At 39.3% G+C, this 20,555-nt stretch overlaps 2 protein-coding genes and 1 long non-coding RNA gene across 4 annotated transcripts; 2 read left to right on the top strand and 1 right to left on the bottom strand.

Annotated features, from left to right (window-relative positions):
• Positions 1-51: 51 nt before the first annotated feature.
• Positions 52-7,321, top strand: dsg2l (desmoglein 2 like). Its single transcript, XM_077724323.1, has 14 exons — positions 52-218; positions 1,208-1,321; positions 1,655-1,810; positions 1,880-2,021; positions 2,094-2,257; positions 2,708-2,842; positions 2,910-3,095; positions 3,207-3,484; positions 3,557-3,699; positions 3,842-4,063; positions 4,160-4,390; positions 4,574-4,695; positions 4,785-5,105; positions 5,272-7,321. Exons 1-14 carry the CDS (start codon positions 168-170, stop codon positions 6,391-6,393), a joined length of 3,387 nt encoding a protein of 1,128 aa, XP_077580449.1. The 5' UTR covers positions 52-167; the 3' UTR covers positions 6,394-7,321.
• Positions 7,322-7,643: 322 nt separating this feature from the next.
• LOC144201750 (uncharacterized) lies at positions 7,644-9,186 on the top strand. Of its 2 annotated transcripts, none has more exons than XR_013327387.1 (3): positions 7,644-7,782; positions 8,965-9,029; positions 9,096-9,186. It is a non-coding gene; the product is annotated as an uncharacterized LOC144201750 (long non-coding RNA). The 2 variants fall into 2 exon arrangements; XR_013327386.1 differs by having other exon boundaries at positions 8,958-9,029.
• A 5,572-nt stretch (positions 9,187-14,758) lies between these two features.
• LOC144201219 (tubulin beta-2 chain) lies at positions 14,759-18,964 on the bottom strand. The gene is made up of 4 exons (XM_077723673.1): positions 18,821-18,964; positions 17,807-17,915; positions 16,790-16,900; positions 14,759-16,005 (listed from the first exon to the last, which is right to left on the bottom strand). The coding sequence occupies exons 1-4, from the start codon at positions 18,875-18,877 to the stop codon at positions 14,933-14,935; spliced, it is 1,350 nt and encodes a 449-aa protein (XP_077579799.1). The 5' UTR covers positions 18,878-18,964; the 3' UTR covers positions 14,759-14,932.
• Positions 18,965-20,555: the final 1,591 nt, after the last annotated feature.

Raw genomic sequence — 20,555 nt, 5'->3', positions numbered from 1 at the left:
AGGTGGAGAGAGAGAGAAGGAGAGACCATCCCATCCCGTCCACCCGCCCGTCCCTCTACTTGTTCTTCCTCTTCGCCCCACCAAGGGTCAAAGTTTCCCAGCAACAATAGATCGGAAAATAGCGTCGAAAATTGAGGATTATCCAGTGGACATTTAGCTGCAAAACAATGGCTCCGTTGTGGAGAAGCACTATTTTGGCTCTACTTTGCTCTTTTACGGTGAGTATCAAGTGTAAGTGAAAGTCGATCTAGTGCTGGATAACGGACCGTGTTCAGGTGTGGTTGCGTGTCAGGACAGGGAAATGCTTAAATGACTGCTTTATCTGCCGAAAAGTCCGAGTAGGAGAAGAAAACATGTTTTTAATGGTATGGTTTCACTTTTTTTCTTTTCGTTTGGTCTCCCGTGGAAAGCAAAAAGAGAACTTTGAGCCAGAAAGGCGCATTCATTGGTAAATAGGTCAGTTGAATGAGGTGTAACTCAAAATATGGGTTTAAAGATATAACTTTGAGAAAGATTGCATCAAGTTAAACATTAATTGCATGAATGCCCTTATAATCCTATGGTTTGTGGAATTAATAAACCATAATTTATTAACTGAGGGAAAATTAGTTTTATATTATACGTTTTGAATACAAACTACTTTGGAATACGCTATTTATTTATATATATTAATCTATTTAAGAAACAAAATGAAGCTATTGTTAGTTTTTATGACTATATAATATGACCGTTTTATTTAATGATCTGATTTCTTGACATTGGCACATTAATGACATCAGAATATCATTTATGGATCCAAATGTTATGAAATACCAAATGTGTATACTTTTTTTTTATTGTTCTAATCACCTTAAAATTATTGATCAATTAATCATTGAATGCATAAAGAAAGAAAGAAAGAAATGTCAATAAGTAAATATTTATGACAACAGTTATTCATCATAAAAAAGAATAGAACATCTTCATTCAGTCAAAATTGTAATCTATAATAAATTATTAAAAATCTAAATCACATTTTAAAATATTCATGATATCATCATTCCTTAGTTGATTATTGAAGTTTGAAAATAATGAACAATATTAATGTTTATCATTTGAAGACACCTGAAGACACAACTTTGACACACTTTTGATAAGATCTGTGTTTTTTTTTTTTTTTTTTTTTTTGTTTTTGCCACCCTCATCCCTTCCTTGTGCTTACCTTCAGCTTGTTCCTGTGCGGGCAGAAGGAAATGGACTACACAGGCAGAAAAGAGATTGGATTCGTCATCCTAGGCAGTTGAAGGAGAACCATGACTATTCCGGCATAAACATTGGCAGAGTGAGTGCTTTTTACCATTTGCGAATCTATAAATATGTCTTTAACTAATTTGTAAAGATAGCATCCCACTTATTTGACTTAGGAGAGGCTGGCAAATGCTTTGAATGCCTTCAGTGTCATTGGCAGATAATGAATAAAGAATATTGTAAGCGAGAAACAACTTTTTCTGTGAACTGATATTATGATGTTTATTCAGACAGGTCACATGTTACATTATTTTGAGGTACTATGCTGACTAGATTGATAGAAATCAACAGATCGATTTTTAAAAATAATTTATTGTATAAGAAAATGTGTCATTGTTTTGTGTTTGTCATTTCATGTTTCTTACAGATTCGTTCAGATAAAGAGAACTTCACGAGGATACTGTATTCGCTGAAGGGGCCTGGTGCCGATGAACCCCCTATTCGAGTGTTCGGAGTGGACACAATAACTGGCTATTTAAAAGCATATAAAGTTTTGGACCGCGAACAAATCGCCTTTTACGATGTAAGATCACTCACGCCACTTTAAAGCTAAGTCCTACACATAGTTAACCCAGAAGTTTTCTGTCTGTAGTTAAAAGGAGTGGCAAAATATGAAGATGGAACTCGTGCCGAGAAAGATGTGGATATTAGAATAACTGTGCTGGATGAAAATGACAATGCTCCTGTAATTAAAGCCAACCAAGTGGGATCTGTCAACGAATCATGTGCTGCAGGTATTGGTCGTCGTCTCCTTGTTTACAGTTGCGGTGAACTGTTTTTGAGACTGTCTATTGTTGGGTTCGCAGGCACAGTTGTGATGAAAGTGATAGCCACCGACGCAGATCAAGAGAACACCATGGCTTCCCAACTCTATTACACCATTGTCGAGACAAGCAGCTCTGCCGGAATGTTCTTCATCCACTCTCAGACCGGAGAGGTCACGGTTCTACGAAACACACTCGACAGAGAGGTGAAGACCTTTCATGGGAAATGGGCATCGATTTCTGGTTGAGTTACCACAATATATAATGAATAACCTCATCTAAATTAGTATTGTCTGTCTACAATGAATTGGAATTTTCATAGATGTTCACAAATCGTACATGGGAGAATGATTTTTTTTTAATCATTAACTAAACATTATTATTTTTTTAAATGCTATCACAAAAGAAATATTTTCTCTAGCTGCCATAACTTAGCAGTCTGCAATGCCCTTTAATCACAAGACTGACTGCACTATATGTTGATTGATCACTTTTTATGCATTATGTGTTCAAGTTTCCAATTAATACATTTTGTGCAGCTGGCAGCAATAGACGTGCAATCCATTCAAAATGGATTAGATGTAGTATATTATCGTCAATGGCACTGATATATGATCATTGTGTGCTTAATAGTCTGTAAATATGTATTCTTACAGACAAAGGATACATACAAGGTAGTGGTCAAAGCTTCTGATTTGAATGGACAAAGTGGAGGAAACACCGGAATGGGAGAAATTGTGATTAAACTCTTGGACATCAATGATAATGTGCCCACTCTGGAAAAAGAATCGGTAAGTCAAGAGAACACTTGGATAGTTTTTAACCAATCCTTTGAGCCATGTCAACTGTTGTGTACAGTATGAGGGGAGTGTGGAGGAGAACACCATCAACGTGGAAGTGCTGAGGATCCAAGCCATTGACTTGGACCTGCAATACTCGGACAACTGGCTGGCGGTTTTTGAAATCATATCAGGGAATGAAGGAGGCTATTTTCACATTACAACTGATGCAAAAACCAACCAGGGAATTATCATCATTCAAAAGGTAAGCAAGTATGATTTGAAAGATTATTAAATATAAAAGAAATGAGTTCTTGATAGCATAGAGTGGAGTTTTGTCATAAAAACACTTTAAAAATGTTCATTTCCCACCTAGGAGTTGGATTACGAGGAGATGCAGTCACTGAATTTGGGGGTGGTCGTGGCCAACAAGGCTCAGTATAATTTCGGGAGCTCCTCGTCCTCCACTTCCGTTGTCTCTAAGTCCTACTCGGTGAAGATCAATGTGATTAATCAAAAGGAAGGGCCCCGTTTTCAACCCTCAGTCAAAGTTGTCACTCTATCTGAGGACCAGACATCCATCTCCATAAACACAGTCATCACTACTTACACTGCCATTGACAGCGACACGCAGTTGATTGCCACCAACGTGAGGTAAAAAACTTTTTCGCTGCAGGCACATTACATGCAATGGATGACTGAATGTAAGACTTGCCAAACTTCCAGGTATGCTAAATTGCGTGATGATGACAACTGGTTGATCATTGATGAAAGAACTGCTGAAATTAGGCTGAATAAACTGCCGGATCGAGAATCCAAGTTCTTGATTAATGGAACGTACTATGCCCAAATCATATGCATCAGTGATGGTGAGTTCTCTATAAACATGTTGATTTCTTTAGCAATAACAAATGAGTTGCCCAGCTCCCCACTTATCCTAATGTATCAAATCCTACAGAAAATGGATGGTTGTTTAGTGTTGTGTTGAATGTATGTTTTCTCACATTCTAGAAATTAAGTCAAAGACTGCCACAGGAACCATTGCTATTCAGGTGGAAGACTTCAATGATCATTGTCCTAAAGTCACCACCACCAGTCACATCATGTGCCTCGGCGAAAACGTCATCTTTGTCACGGCCGTTGACAAAGACGAATTCCCTAATTCAGCTCCGTTTGAGTTCACTGCAATTTCATCAAGCAGCAATGGAAAATGGTCAGTGGAGCATCTCAATGGTAAGAAAATGCACAATTAACCTATGGTCTTCACTTGATCGCTTGTAATAAGGGAATTTATGTAATGATGGATTTTTTATGCTTCTTTAATTCCAGCGACAACGGCTATATTGCGGGATCAAGAGAACTTGTGGCCAGGGATGTACAAAGTGGCCGTTGAGATCAAGGACCAACAAGGAAAATCGTGCGCTGGCGTACAAATGCTTGACCTGGTTGTGTGCACGTGTGAAGAAAACACTAAAACTTGTGTGTCACGAGACAAAAGAAGTGCAGAATTTGGTGTGGCAGGAATTCTATTTCTGCTCTTGGGGCTACTCCTGCTACTTTGTGAGTTTGTTTACCCATTTTCGTTTATCTTAGAAGTGGATGCTAAAGCTTTGTTTCCCAGTTGCAACAGACAACCTTTATTACCTGTGTAATCAAACCTAGAACCACTGACTGACTAACAATTGCATCCTTTATCATTTTCAAAGTGAAGCAATGACCTGACAGCATGTTGTGTCATCTTAGTGGTGCCTCTTCTCCTGCTCTTTTGCCTGTGTGGAGGAACCGGAGGAGATTTCAAAGCCATTCCATTTGAAACAAAACAGCAGCTAATCTCCTACCATACCGAATGCCAAGGAGAAGACCGGGTACTTGGATTTTTCTGATTAGTCAATCAAAACAAAACAAGGTCTCACATCTGATGCTTTCTTTGGCTTGTCATCTTCCTCTCACATAGGAAGTCCCCCTCCTCCACACACCAGATGCTGGGCAGGTTACTTTTACCAGGGACATCAACACGTTAGGAGGAAATGCCTACATCGAGGGACTAACTGAAAGGGGTGGAGCTGTCATCAGTGGCAATGAAAATGCTGTCTTAACAACAGACAACGTGCACATGTACAATGAATACAACCAATTCTCTGGCCAAGGAAGGATGAACGTCATTAATGGCGGGATGATGACTGGACAAAGTCAATTCTCCCAGTACAGAAACGGCGGCGGCGCCTGGGACGACTTGGCGCTTTCTGATCACTTCCTAGAGGAATACTATTCCAGTGTAAGTATCAGACAACCCGGGCATATTTTTTGTAATGTACCAGATCTTAGTACTGCAATTTTGCACTGCTATCCTCTGTGGTTTGTTTTTTAAGTGACCTGATGCCCACTGCTAAACTACAACATCTTCGAGCTTTTGAGTGAACATTTTTTTGTTTCTTTTGCAGAAGTCCAGCCATGCTGCTCAACAATCTCAAGAGAAGGACGCTTTACTCGTGTATGACTATGAGGGCAGGGAGTCTCTTTCAGGATCTGTGGGTTGCTGCAGCCTCCACGAAAACGACAACGACCTCTCATTCCTCGATGACCTGGACCCTAAATTCAAAACCCTGGCTGAGATTTGCACAGGTTCTGTTCAAGTTGATGCGGGCAGGTGTGTCCATCCCCCAGCCAGACCGGCTTCTCCGACCAGGCCCTCCATTCAGAAGAACATCAACATTCACACTGAAACTTTTAGAGACAGGGATCATGTTCACATTAACACCCTCAACAACTCCAAGGTAAAATCTGGAACATCCACCCTTGTCCAAGAGGGATCATCCACTCTCTCGGCGGTGAACGTACAAGAAAATGTTGTGATTCCCGGCCAAACAGTGCTCATGCAACAGCCAACGTTGTATTACGCCGCTGCTCCCATGTATGTCGTCGAGCCCCAGTCCCAGATGTTGCTTGTTGGTGCCCAGCAGGGTGTAGGTCAGGTCGGAATGACGCAAGGTTTAGTTCAAGTTAGCCAGCAGGGAGCTGGGCAGGTTGGGCTGGCACAAGGTTTAGTTCAAGTCAGCCAGCAGGTAGCCGGCCAGGTTGGGCTGGCGCAAGGTCTGGTTCAAATTGGTGGCCTCCAAGGATCTCAAGGTATGGTGCTTGTGGATGGGCAAGTTGGGCATGTGACACAAGGAACCTTGCCAAGACAAGTGCTGGTGGTGGAGAATGGGGCTACTGGTGGGGGACATAGTGCATCGGTGGCCCTAGTGCAGAGTGGACAGAGATCTGGCGAGCAAGCAACATTGTCCAAAAAAGTTTTGGTAGTGGAGAAGGGGGCTTCAGCTGGAGGTGCACAGGTAGCCTTTCTCCAGACTGGTCAGGGAACAAATGAGCAAAGATTGGACCTCAGGGCTCAACGTGGGCAGGCTAAGAGTTTCTCCTTAGCTTCTCAAGATTCCACTGTGTCCAAGGAAGACTTTACCCTAAAAGCCACACCCAAGACACAAGTAGGCCAGAGAGTTGCGGTGCACCAACACAAGAAGGTGACTGTCACAGAGAGGAGTATGGAATCTACTTCTAGAGCTTAAAGTTAATATTACTGTAGGTCTCAGCACTGGAAAAGCATCCACATCACTGGAAGCTTGGCTATACATGGATATTTTGCGGCCTAATGTTCAAATACTATATGTTGTGTGTGGTTGTTGAACCAAGTTTTTACAGGCTGCCACTATCAGATCTGCTCATGTTGATTTTGTGTAATGTTTTACAAGCGTATTTCATTTCCTGGAGAGACACAAACAAAGCCAATGCTTTGGTGAGAATAGTAATGTATCATTAACGGGCTATCTTGACCAGCACGATACAACAACTCAAAACGACAGTTGCTATATTGCAAGAAACCATCTGTAGTAGTACCTTTTTGTAATGAATTAGAAACACCATAAGCCAAATCAAAAAAGAAATGATCTTTCTCTTGTATTACTACTGTAAAGCCAGCATACAAATAGCATTTATAATTAACAATTCCCCTTAAATAGACACCTTTCTGATTGAGGGGTTCATATTTTTGTTAATTGTTAACCGCAAAATAATAACACTTTTTACCTTGTGTTTTTATTGATGGTGCTTTTGGTGTTATTCTGAAAAATAACAAGTTAGAAGTTTAACAATAGGCATGCAGCTGCTGACCTTTGTTGGTTTTCATATTTATTGTAAATTAACACGGACTTCTGGGTTCTCGGTGTGAATTAGATCTATTGGCTTAACACATTATCGTTTTAATCCTGCAAGTAAACCACAATGCTGTCATTTTCTATTGCACTTATTTTGGTTTTACATCATGGTGTACAAAGTTATTGATGTTTGTTTTGATTCAGAGTATGAGGGGCTAAGAGAGAAATTTGCCTCTCCTCGAGATGTTAAATATTGTTTTTTGTCATATGCTTTCTAACATTATGAATGTAAAGGTCATGTATTTGCATTCGGATTGAATAGTCAGTCATAATAAAAGGTAAACAAAAAGCAAGTTGTTGTCTTGACCTGGTGAGGATAAAGCGGTTCAGAAAATAAGATGAGACAATGAGGCATTGTTTGTGTTTTAAATGTAAAAATGTGAATGGACTAAGATGGCCTGGAATAAAGGTGAGTTGATGTAAAATACTAAGTAAAAATGTTAATCAATATGAATTAGTGTATTGACGCATTCTGTTTTATAGCATCAGTGTTTTATAGCATCAAGACCACACAACTTATGACTATTCTTCGTCATCTTCTAAACATAGACGGGTTGGGAGGACAAACTATCTCTTAGGAGCGCGGTGAGCAACTCAACATCTTTTCCACTTTCAATGTGACGTGACAATATGGGCGTGGTTACGCCTATCGTCGCCGCAGCGGAGATAATTGCGTGCATGCGCAGTAACTTCCTTCCGGACGCTTTTCCCACGCTGATGATGGCGGACGACCACGCCAAGGAGGTAAGCAATTCACTGGACTAAATGCGTTTTTATCACGCGATCGGGAGATTTTTCGGCAATTACTTGAGCCCAATACGCCAACAAATCTCTTGGTTTAATGCTAGGTTTAACACACCGTCGATAATTTAAGTATGGGCTTCTTTTCTCGATCGGCTTTGTGCCACATCATGTCCGGCTTTGTGCCACATCATGTTATACTAGTCAGCATTAGTGTTAGCTTCACGATTTGACTTAAAAAAGCATGTTCTCCGTTTTCTCTCTATTATTGAGTCGTGTAGCAAGACTTAAAATTTAATCAAACAACGCAAGACATCAACCGATAGTTTCCTGGGTAAGTGTTCACTCTAGAATGACATCCAGGGGCACGACTTAGTTCCTGTTGTTTTGTATGTAATCGTTTTCATTCTGAGTGCTTAACACCGGTTCCCGATTTGTAATTGTTCGGTTTTTCCAAAAAAATCACGTATACAAAATTTAAGCCAACTTCCTCCTAGCTCACTGGTGTCAAAGTCGCGGCCCGCGGGCCAAATCTGGCCCACCTTGTCATTTTTTGTGCGGCCAGTGAAAGTGAGTGCTGACTTTCTTTTAGGATCAAATTTAAATGAAGATTATACATGTATATTATATTACCTCTTCTTCCCCATTTTTAAATCAATAATTGTATTTTTTAATCCATTTTTTTTACTTTTTGTGTTTTTAAGTTAAAAATATATTTTGTTTCCTTTTGAAATGAAAAACTAATTACTACAAGAGATGTTCCCTCATGAAGAAAAAAAAGCTCAAACATTTTTTTTAGATCTATCAAAAAACTGAATATTTAGGGCTTTCGGTGCAGTTTTTTTTAATCCAATTTAAATAGAAGAAATATCTAAATATTTCAAATAGTACAGCTCACCTGAAATCAAGTTCTCAGTCTGTATATTTAATCGCCTTGTCTGGAAAACTTATTTTCATTCTTTATCTTGATGGTTTATTAAAATTCTTGTAAGATTTTTCTATGCTGTAATTGGTTGGCAACACTCAAATGCCTTGGTTAAATCAAATTTTCACTGTTTAGCATCAAGATAAAACTACTTCCCATTAAAAAGAAAAAAAAAACTAAGCCTACCTGTTGAATCTCCAGGCTGTATATATGCTAACTTGTGCTATATTGTGTGCAATTTTTCTCTGTTTACCACCAAGATGCAGCTTTCTGTGTGCCTAGATCACTCTTGAGGTTACAGAAGGGGAGACTGGGACTGATCAAGGTAAAACTACAAAAAGTTTAATCTCCAGTCTCTATATATTGTAACTTTTGCTATTTTTCCTTGCAGGTTGCCCACTTGAAGATGTCTCTCTTGCATCATATGGTGTCTCTGTATTTCTGAATCTCCAAATTCAATAAAAACCTTAATCACGATGACATTTCACTGGCCATTCATTTCCACAGCTTTTTGACTAGATCTTGAAGGTAAGAAGGTTGTCATTTAATTTTAGAGCAAGAACTCTTAAGTTTTTTTTTAATTCTAATTATATTAGTGTTAATCGCCCCCCAGTTTCTTTTCTTCTAAATGTTATTTTCCAGGTGTTTATCCCCACCCAGTTTTCTCAAAGATTTATCTTCTAAGTATTTATCCCCCTTTTTAAAGATTTATTTTCTAAGTTCATCCCCCTGCTTTTTTCAAAGGTGTAATTATCCCCCCTTTTTCAAATTTTATCTTCATCTTCTAGGTGTCCCCCCCGCTTTTTTCAAATTTAATCTTTTAAGTGTTTATCCCCCCTGCTTTTTGTCAAAAAAAAAAATTCTAAGTGTTTATCCCCCTCCTTTTTTGAAATTTTATTTACTAAGTGTTTTTCCAAATTTTTTTTACTAAGTGTTTATCCCCCTCCTTTTTGTCCTAAGTGTTTTTCCCCCCTGCTTTTTGTCAAAAAAAAATTCTAAGCGTTTATCCCCCCCTACTTTTTTGATTTTTTTTTTACCAAGTGTTTATCCCCCCTGCTTTTTGTCCAATTTTTTTTCTAAGTGTTTATCCCCCCTGCTTTTTAGATTTTTTTTTACTAAGTGTTTATCCCCCCTGCTTTTTGTCAATTTTTTTTTACTAAGTGTTTATCCCCCCTACTTTTTTGATTTTTTTTTTACTAAGTGTTTATCCCCCCTGCTTTTTTGATTTTTTTTTACTAAGTGTTTATCCCCCCTGCTTTTTAGATTTTTTTTTACTAAGTGTTTATCCCCCCTGCTTTTTAGATTTTTTTTACTAAGTGTTTATCCCCCCTGCTTTTTGTCAATTTTTTTTTACTAAGTGTTTATCCCCCCTACTTTTTTGATTTTTTTTTACTAAGTGTTTATCCCCCCTGCTTTTTTGATTTTTTTTTACTAAGTGTTTATCCCCCCTACTTTTTTGATTTTTTTTTCTAAGTGTTTATCCCCCCTCCTTTTTTGAAATTGTATTTTCTAAGTTTAAGATGTTTACTTGTAAATAAATTTTTTTAACTCTGATTGTGACTTGCATTTTTTGTTAAAGACAAAACACATGCATACATTTAAAAGCTTTTATTTTGAAAAACACAAGTAAAATGAAGTAATTCCTCTAGTCACCAGCAGGAAATCTGGAAAAACAGGAAATCAGCTTTATTTTGAAAAAGTTTGTAGATTGGTTCCCGTTGGTGGTCCAGCATCGTAAAAAATCGAATCTTCTCCACCCTCTGGTGGAGAAGATTCGAAAATTGAAAAAGGGGGGTTAGTACAGTTAGTTCAAAAAACAATGAGGACGGCTCACCTTTTATTTTGAAAAAATGAAGTGGTTCCTCCTGTCACCAGCAGGAAATCCAGAAAATAAAAGCTCCAGCTTTTATTTTGAAAAAGTTTGTAGATTGGTTCCCGTTGGTGGTCCAGCATCGTAAAAAATCGAATCTTCTCCACCCTCTGGTGGAGAAGATTCGAAAATTGAAAAAGGGGGGGGTTAGTACACAGTTAGTTCAAAAAACAATGAGAAGGGCTCACCTTTTATTTTGAAAAACTTCATAGATTGGTTCCCGTTGGTGCTCCAGCATCGTAAAAAATCGAATCTTCTCCACCCCCTGGTGGAATTCTGGAAAACAAAAAAAGGGGGGGGGGCAGTACACAGAGTTAAATAAAAAAGAAATGAGAAGGCTCACCTTTTATTTTGAAAAACTTCATAAGCTGGTTCCCATTGGTGCTCCAGCATCGTAAAAAAATGAAGGCCCCTGAGCCTATCTGTTCATAGGCAGAAACCAGGTCCCCTTGTGGAATTCTGGAAAACAGAAAAAGTGGGTCAGTACACAGAGTTCAATGAGAAAGGCTTACCTTTTATTTTGAAAAACTTGAATAAGATGAAGAAATTCCTCTTGTCACCAGGTGGAAATCTGGAAAATAAAAGCTTCAGCTTTTATTTTGAAAAGGTTCTCCTGAGGCTCTGTTCATAAGCAGAAACCTGGTCCCCCTTGGGTGGAATTCTGAAAAATAAACATTCACAAAGTCTTACCTTTTATTTTGAAAAAAACTCATAAATATGCTCAGGCAGAGCAAATCTACAAGTTTTTTTTCAAAATAAAAGGTAAGACCTTGGAAATGTTTTTCAGTATTCCTGCCTATGTCAAGATAGGCTCAGGCAGGAAACCTGGACCCCCTTGGGTGGAATTCTGAAAAATAAAAAACATTCATAAAGTCTTACCTTTTATTTTGAAAAAAACTCAGATATGCTCAGGCAGAACAAATCTACAAGTTTTTTTTATTTAACTCTATGTATTGACCCCCTTTTTTGTTTTTCAGGTTTCCTGCCTATGTCAAGATGGCGGAACCAATCTCGACATAGGCAGGAAACCAGCTCCCCCTTGGGTGGATTTTGGAAAACAAAAAAGGGGGTCAATACACAAAGTTAAAGGGAAAAAAAAACTTATTGGTTCTGCCCTGTCCCTGAGCAAATTCGTACATAGGCAGGAAAACAATAGATTAAAAGTACAAACTAGCGCCAAAAGTCAAAATTTGACTAAACTACCTCCTACATTTAGCTTTTTTCTTTAAAACAGTCTGCTGTAGAGACTGAAAATATATCAGGATCTTGATCATGTGGTGGGAAATTTGAAAACACTGGACAGGGGCCTACAAAGGTAAAATAAATCCTACTTCTTTCTTAAGTTTTCAGTCAATTATTTCAAATCCATTCCTTCTTAAAAGAAATGATATACAAAGAGCTTCTGTTTTTCTCATTATGTTTAAATGAGTCAAAAATGACACCTGCACTATTGTTAAATAAATCTGTTTTGAAATGAAAAAGTTTGGGCTAAAATTTTATCATTTATTTATGTTCAGTTCCACTACATGGCAGATTTGGTTTTTTGTAAGTTCAGAATAAAGTGAAAAGCCACAGAAACTCACAAGCGGGAGCTACTCCTTCACTTGCCACTACAGTATTTTTTTTTATTTTCTTAAATAGGGATGAGCCTACTTTACAGTTTATCATTTATCACAGCCATGTCTGGTCTACATTAACCGCGATAATCGAGGGATTACTGTTTATTCCCTACACATCCACTAATGACATTTGTGTGGGTGACTTATCCACAGTATTGTTATTTAAAAACAATTTGAATGTATCATGATGAAAATCGAGCCAATTGCGCAAAACCCTGAACACTGAACGCCGGCGTTTAAATTCGTATTACATGAAGAGAGAGAAAATCGCAACTAGTTAAAAATGACTCACTTTGTTATGGCGTCGACGAACTGCTCCTTTCTGGTCGTTTTGGCCACATTCTTGATGTTTCCCAGCAGTATGTGCTCGTCGAGGATCTGAAAAACACAATAGAATGATTTCTTTTTAAACAAGGAGCGATCGGTAACGAAATGTAGCCAATGTGTTTGCAAACATTTTGCTGTCTGCATACACATGGGGCTACATCGCGTCAATAATCACTCTTGAGACGAGAGCTGGGGCTTCGAAATCCCCAAATGACAACGTACCAAATGTGCAGCATCGTTCAGTGAGAAGTTTGGCAGGATTTCGTCGGCAAATCGTCACTTTTGAGCTGCTCTGCAGTGCACGCACGCACGCCTGTCCTTCTTCCGGACGTATCGCCATTTTGGCGTCTGACGTCGGCTATTTGAACTCCGGCATCGGCCACGCCTATTAAAAAAGGACACATAAAAAATATATTTCTTTTTCATAATAACGTGCATTAGTCAGTATATGTTTATGTGGAGGGGCTGTAAATGCTTTTTGGTTGGACTTTAATACTTAAAAGCAAAATACATTGTTTTCATAATAACATGCATTGGTCAACGGTGCGGCGAGGGCGGGGCTGAAAATACGTGTTGACTGGGCTTTCATACTTAAAAAAATACATTGTATTCGTAACGTCTGTGGGGGAAGCCGTAAATACTTTTTGGTCGGGCTTTAATCCATTAAAATACAGTAGTATTGCACATTATGAACATCGTGATGACATGCACTTTGGTGTTTGTTTATTTACTTCTAGACATTTAAATGATACTCTATTGGCATTGTCGCAAAGGTGGAAACGATAAGAAGGACTCTGTGGAGGAAGTGGGAGAGCGCATGATGCTGACCATGATGATGACCATCAAGGACAGCACCTCCCACCCCCTGCATTAGTCTGTGGAGTCGCTGCGAAGCTCTTTCAGCAATAGACTGCTGCACCCTGATTGCAGGAAGGAGCGCTTCCGCAGACCCTTCCTCCCATTAGCTGTCAGGCTCTTTAACAAAAAAATGGCTGTGTGTTAAGACCTACGTATGCATGCATGTACATCTATATGTGTGTACATCTATGTGTTTTTATATATGTATGTATGTGTATATATACATATATATATGTGCTTATATAGTATGTATCATCAGGGATCCCCAAACCGGTACTCGTGGGCCACTGTGGGTATATGTCTTTGTTCAAACTGATTCGGTACAAACACTTTGACCAATGAGACTTCTGCAGGAAACAAGAAGCACCTGTCTGCAGTCCATTGATTGCACTTACAGGAACCAGATTGGTGAATATTGGTGTCCTCTGTCTTGGTTGGAGTGAAACCCCACACCCACTGCGGCCTTTTGTGGAATAGTTTGGAGAACACTGCTATACATGGCCTTGTAAAAAAAAAAAAAAAAGGTGGTATACTGATATTATTTTTCTATCATAAGACTTGAAACATTTGTGTGTATTTACCCTGGAGCCTCTCTACTTAGATAGATGTTGTAACGTGTGTGTGTGACTCAGGTTTTCAGTCATGTTTTTTCAGATTTTTTTAAAGTGAGGCATTCCTGGCTGACAGCCAGCTGTCTGTCATTGGGTGTGGTCACATTTCAAGTGTCTGTAGAGAGGGTCATTCCCTTCTTGTCAGTGATTCATTTTTTCCATGTCTGGCTTCTGTACCTAAATGTTTGATAAAAAAAAAAAAAAAAACATGTCGCTTAATACATAAATATCTTATTCAGCTTTACCCACATTAAAATAAAAGCATTGAACTATAATTTCAACTTGTTTTTAAATGTTTTATATTCAGCACAAGTTAAAAAATACAACCTTTGAATGATACACCTTTCTGACATTGATCTTCAAACTGATTTTTAATAGACCGGTTTGATAAAAAGTAGCTTAAATTAACAAATTAACAAAAAAACTTTTCTAAGATACTGCATTCATATTTAAAATAAATCAACTACAATTTTAGTACTTACCAAATGTCCAAATTTTAAAAGAAATAGCATGTTTGTGTCTATCAGAAAATAATACCCGAGAACATAGATTTTGTTATTTTAGTTCTGACAGCTGTTTTCAACACTTTTCTGTCCAGAATCCAAAACTATGTTACATTAATACACACTCCTTGTTAAAATAAAGTCAGCCATGTGTGACCTATGACTCGTGTATTGTTAATTTGATCAGATATTACATTCTTTTCAATGAAAGAAATATTGTCTTTTTGTCTCTGTGTTTACTCATGCAATGAAAAAGGAGACCAATGTTGGACTGCAAGTTTAACCTTTATTTGGAGTTTGTTGACACTAAACATTTTATTTGTTTTGACCAGTAAAACAGCATAGTCAGCATCTACTACTACTGATGGTCTCTACATTGACATTACTTCATGTCCTCATACATTACACAGCAGAGGTAGTTTTTTTCTGGTAGCACCTCCTCAATGACGACCATCGTCATCCTCCTCCATTTCATCTTCCTCGTACTCGCCCATCTCGTCGGCGGTGGCGTCCTGGTACTGCTGGTACTCTGACACCAGGTCATTCATGTTACTCTCGGCCTCAGTGAATTCCATCTCGTCCATTCCCTCGCCGGTATACCAGTGAAGGAAGGCCTTCCTGCGGAACATGGCGGTGAACTGCTCTGAGATCCTACGGAAGAGCTCCTGGATAGCCGTGCTATTGCCGATGAAGGTGGCTGACATCTTTAAACCACGTGGAGGGATGTCGCAAACGGCTGTCTTGACATTGTTGGGGATCCACTCCACGAAGTAGCTGCTGTTCTTATTCTGCACGCTCAGCATCTGCTCATCCACCTCCTTCATGGACATGCGTCCACGGAAGATGGCCGCCACGGTTAAGTAGCGGCCGTGGCGTGGGTCGCACGCCGCCATCATGTTCTTAGCGTCGAACATTTGCTGCGTGAGCTCGGGAACAGAAAGGGCCCGGTATTGTTGGCTCCCCCTGCTTGTGAGGGGGGCGAAACCCGGCATGAAGAAGTGTAAGCGAGGGAAGGGCACCATGTTGACGGCTAGTTTGCGAAGATCAGCGTTGAGCTGGCCAGGGAAGCGCAGGCATGTGGTGACCCCGCTCATGGTGGCCGACACCAAGTGGTTGAGGTCGCCGTAAGTGGGTGTGGTCAGCTTTAGCGTACGGAAGCAGATGTCGTAGAGTGCTTCATTGTCGATGCAGAAGCTCTCGTCTGTGTTCTCCACCAGTTGGTGAACAGACAGCGTGGCGTTGTAAGGCTCCACCACCGTGTCAGACACTTTAGGCGACGGCATGACGCTGAATGTGTTCATGATGCGGTCGGGATATTCTTCACGGATTTTGCTGATGAGCAGTGTGCCCATCCCAGAGCCGGTGCCACCACCAAGAGAATGGGTCAGCTGGAAGCCTTGCAGACAGTCGCAGTTTTCAGACTCTTTCCTCACTACGTCTAGAACTGCATCCACCAGCTCGGCTCCTTCTGTGTAGTGACCCTTAGCCCAGTTGTTTCCAGCTCCACTTTGACCTGTGAGATGAAATGTTCCATCACCAAATACAAGAAAGTTTGCTTCAAATTAGGCAAATCCTAACCACTCACAATTAAAATTACACGTAAAGGATAATGTGTTGTCAGAATGACATTCCAAATATATTCGAAATTGATGTTGTTTCACACTTGATGAACTGAGAAATGATTGAACTGAGAAAACCCAGCATAATCATTTAAGCATATTTTAAAAATTAAAGCTACCAGTATTATTAACTGCACCTCTCTAAAAAAGTGATGAAATACCTTAATCTGTTTTGAGGCCCTGGGGAATATACCAAACACCACTTTCAGGAAACATTTAACTACTATCGACTGCTAAATGCTTAAAATATTCAAATTTATCTTCTATAAATCTACATTGGACTCTAAATGATTTATTCTGTCCAGATTGACCAAGCCTATCTCATCTAAATTGCACATCTAAATGTAGCCATTAGTATGTGGCAAGTGATCTCGCACTAGCCTTCTAATTCCACCCCATGTAGCATTACACCACTACTCTTCTCGTTGTTTGTTTCAGTCTTGTTAAGGGCAAAGAAGTCATGCCAATGACTTGGAGCCCTCAGTTATCTTCACCCCCCGCCCTTTGGACCACCGGGGGTGCTGACAGAGCGTCACATAGCGCCATGCCAACAAAGCTTCACTCCCCTCGCACAATGCCGTGAAGGGTTGCAAGCCGTGGAATGAGTCAGGTGCTCTCAGGGCAATTTTACAGTGCACTTTCTGTGTGTATGCACGTGTTTATCATAATTGCACTAACCAAAGACAAAGTTGTCAGGCCTGAAGAGCTGGCCAAATGGGCCTGAGCGGACTGAGTCCATGGTCCCGGGTTCCAGGTCCACCAGAATGGCCCTTGGAACATATTTGCTGCCTGTGGGATGAAAAAGAAGAGAGAATTGGAATTGAATGAATTCATTGTTTTTTTTCACTTAAAGTCTGAATGTCTCTTCATTTGTCTTTGACATTTGAGATGTTCTTTCTCTTTTTTTTTCTCCCTGATACGCCCTTTCAGCTGGGAGCTGCGACATACTACACAGCTTCTTCCAGACCACTTGGCCCCTTAAAGTGCTGAGTCTGTTCAAGCAAAGACCTTTCCAAAATGTGTCCTCCTTCCAGGCCTTGTCTTCACTCTAACAATCAGCCACAGTGCTCCATTTGTTCGCTTTTCAAGTCTTTCTTTTGACTGCTACAGTGGAGCCAACTGCAGTTTGTCTCTTTGCAGCTTTACGACATTTTTTCACAGAAAAGTAATTGTCCTGCACCCTTTTTTGAAAAAAAACAAAGCCGTTTTTTTTTAAAGAACAGGAAAAAAAGATATAGGCCATTTCTTTCATCCATATTTTTTTCTGGTGATATTTACTTTTATATTATATATTGTAACCTTTGTCTAAAAATATGACATTTTGTCTGCCCTCATAATATTACCTCTTTATAGTTTTAATCTCAATATGTCTTAATATAATACAACAATTTGTTTAATCTTCTTGAGAGAAGTATTCTAGGAAGTGTAATGCATATGAATTGGAATATTAGACAGATGAATATGATAGACATTAAAAGCTTAATGTGCTGTGACCCAAAGTAACCGGACTGCAGCAAATGAGATGGGATGAGTGTGCAAATACCTGTGCTCCCTTAGGACACAAATGGGTGGGGCGGATGGGATGGTGGTGACAAAAAAAAAAAAAAGAAGAAAAGACATTTTAGGTTCAAGTTGGCTGTCCTCTGCTTCCTGACATGAAGGATCCCACTTTTAGAGTTATGCTTTCTTGTTTACCAGAAGCCTCATTGTAGTATACGTCAACCCTCTCCAGTTGCAGCTCGCTGTCGCCTTGGTAACTGCCTGTCGGGTCGATGCCGTGCTCGTCGCTTATCACCTCCCAGAACTGCGGGACAAGATGCACACAGACGCACCCTTCATTTTGCATCGCAGGGTTTGTTTGCTTGAGTAATTGACTGCCATTGACAATGATATAAGTCTGATCCACTTAAAATGGGAGGGTTTGCAAAGGAATGATCATCAGGGCCATTTACGGTATCAATGGTAGCCAATGTGATATCAAGATTTTTGTCTGTAATAAAGATGAGAAGCCTGTTTTTCATGAATTTAACTTCATCTTTAAAGAACCAAAAACATGTTTGTTTCAAGCATTATTTTAACAGTTCATTCATTTCTAAACTTAGAAAAAGGACTACTATCTTACTAGGTTTTAGATAAATGCTTGTTAAGATGTTTTGTCTGAAGCTGACGTGTACTTTTCTTCAATTTGCTTAATATATAGGACATGTAGTTTAGGGTATATTATATCCAAAGCAATATAAATGTTTTTGACTCAAGTGACAAACAGTTTTTGTTTCATCTTATCTTTCATTATCCTAACATACGACATTTCTTTGTATGCAACTCGCCAAAAATGCATGTTTTGAGGAGAAAAGCTGAAGCCAGCATGAAGAAAATATGCGGTTAACGTGCAATCTCCATTGAGAAAGGACAGCGCCCATCTTTAAACTGCAAGAGAAAGAATGGAGCTGCCTCCATGAATTTTGTACTGCAACTAACATGAAAATTTGGTGCCAGATGGCATGAAGGCATGCCTAAACACAGCCCCCCAATAACAGAAGCCACGCCCTCACTGAGGCCTCTGCTCCATAATCTGCTCACAGAGAAAAAAAAGGTAGGACAATTTAGTCCTTGAACCCCTTAAGATGAAGGAACTTTAACGCTAATGTTGATTAGGAATGAGTCAACTTTCAGGATTTAGAGTTTGTATGAGTATATAATGAGTACTACCTTGGCTCCGATCTGATTGCCACATTGGCCGGCCTGGATGTGCACGATCTCCCTCATGGTGTGCCGACAGATGATCGCCTGGTGTCGTTTGATGGGTGCGTTGCTTCCTGGCGCCCTCGCCGGCGTGCGCTCTTCAGGGTTGTGGTGCTGCGGCGGCTGAGAGTCAAAGCTAACTCACATCAGAGGATGACGATGCAGTATCCTCAGCATCCCTGACAGCCAATAGCAAGGCTCTGCTGTGATGCGGCGTCAAATGTGCTGCATCATCAGCAGCACACCTCACCAGCAGAATCAGGATGATGATGATGATGTTGTTTCTATGTTATGCCGGTGGAACTTGAGCGCTGTAGGTTCGAAGATACACACATTATTCTCAATATTATATTTCAAATCACTCTTTTGTTGTAGGTGATAATAATAAGTACCTAACCAGTAAGAGTTCATTCATTTTCTTAACTGCTTATCCAACATATATAGTACTACTATATGTTATTTATGTATTTGTTTAAACCATGTATAGCACAGCCTAAAATAAAGGCCATGCTGTATATAATAAGCCTATTTTTGTTGAAAAAAGACAGATGTATAGTAAGCTTACATTTGTCAAAAAAAAAAAAATAAAGACCAGGTATAGTAAGGCTTTTTTTTCTTAAAAAAAATAAAGACCAGGTATAGTAGGGCTTTTTTGCTTACTCCAAATTAACATGTTTAGTAAGGCTTTTTTTTCTTAAAAAAAATAAAGACCAGGTATAGTAGGGCTTTTTTGCTTACTCCAAATTAACATGTTTAGTAAGGCTTTTTTTTCCTTTAAAAGTTCCATCCAACAATCATGTATATATAGTAGATATAGTTAAAAGTTAACTGATATGAACATGTTTTGTTACACTCATACTTCAAGTCATAGTTCTCCTTTTGTCCAACATCCTGTTTGGCTCAGAATTAAACGGCATACTTCAAAAAGCATGTTCAGGTCATGCTTTCTTTCCCACACACACACACACACACACACACAGGCATTGCTGTGCTACTTTTTGACTGTACGGCAAGCTATTCATTAACTTGCCCTTTGTCCTCCACGGCCAATTTGAGCGACTTTTTGGCAGGGATCTAAATCCTGTTGTTGCATTTTTGGGGGAAGACTTTTTTTGTATGTTTGTGCAAGTGTTTGGCTTTAAAGAGGATGGATAGCACTTGCTGAAATATACATAAAGCTGCAGTCAATAGGTGGCTACCACAGTGGAAAGCACAAAGAGAGGACATGACCACAGTAGGGCCATTCTTCCTGTACAGTTGACATGTTGCCAAGCAACGTCGTTGTGTTCCTCACAAGGAAATTGTCCAGGCAGGATTTAGGGGTTTTGTAGCAGGATTTTGTTACATGGACAGACACAGAAGCATTCATTCTTGTGTGCCATGAAGCTCAAGCAAGGCACACAGCTTGAAGATAGAAATAAAAAGCACACGTGATAGGAGTGAAATGCATTTGTAGGCCTTTTTTTATGGAATCTGTTGATAGTATGGAGTGTGAAATAAACAAATAACTAAAAAAAACATCACTAGTTCATGATTAATAGATTTAATTACAATGATAACTGTAGGAATTTTTTACTTAATAATATATTTGTGTGATTTTGGTTTAATAACTTATCCATCCAATATCAGATAAGTATAAAAATGGATCATCAAAAAGGATGTGACTATTATTTTTAACTGTCATTTAGTCTAAGTGTGCAAA

This window comes from Stigmatopora nigra, chromosome 9 (genome assembly GCF_051989575.1).
Source record: "Stigmatopora nigra isolate UIUO_SnigA chromosome 9, RoL_Snig_1.1, whole genome shotgun sequence".
Classification (NCBI taxonomy): Eukaryota; Metazoa; Chordata; class Actinopteri; order Syngnathiformes; family Syngnathidae; genus Stigmatopora; species Stigmatopora nigra.
Note: the sequence above shows the minus strand (reverse complement) of the source record. Positions and strands in the feature narration are given on the sequence as shown.

Excerpts from the sequence above, each read along its gene's own strand:
- dsg2l (XM_077724323.1), top strand. The coding sequence starts at position 168 with ATGGCTCCGTTGTGGAGAAGCACTATTTTGGCTCTACTTTGCTCTTTT. Across the intron at positions 1,811-1,879 it reads AACAAATCGCCTTTTACGAT|TTAAAAGGAGTGGCAAAATA; the intron begins GTAAGATCACTC and ends TTCTGTCTGTAG. Across the intron at positions 4,391-4,573 it reads GGGGCTACTCCTGCTACTTT|TGGTGCCTCTTCTCCTGCTC; the intron begins GTGAGTTTGTTT and ends GTGTCATCTTAG.
- LOC144201219 (XM_077723673.1), bottom strand. The coding sequence starts at position 18,877 with ATGAGGGAGATCGTGCACATCCAGGCCGGCCAATGTGGCAATCAGATC. Across the intron at positions 16,901-17,806 it reads ATACTACAATGAGGCTTCTG|GCAGCAAATATGTTCCAAGG; the intron begins GTAAACAAGAAA and ends TTCATCCCACAG. Across the intron at positions 16,006-16,789 it reads GCCTGACAACTTTGTCTTTG|GTCAAAGTGGAGCTGGAAAC; the intron begins GTTAGTGCAATT and ends TTCATCTCACAG.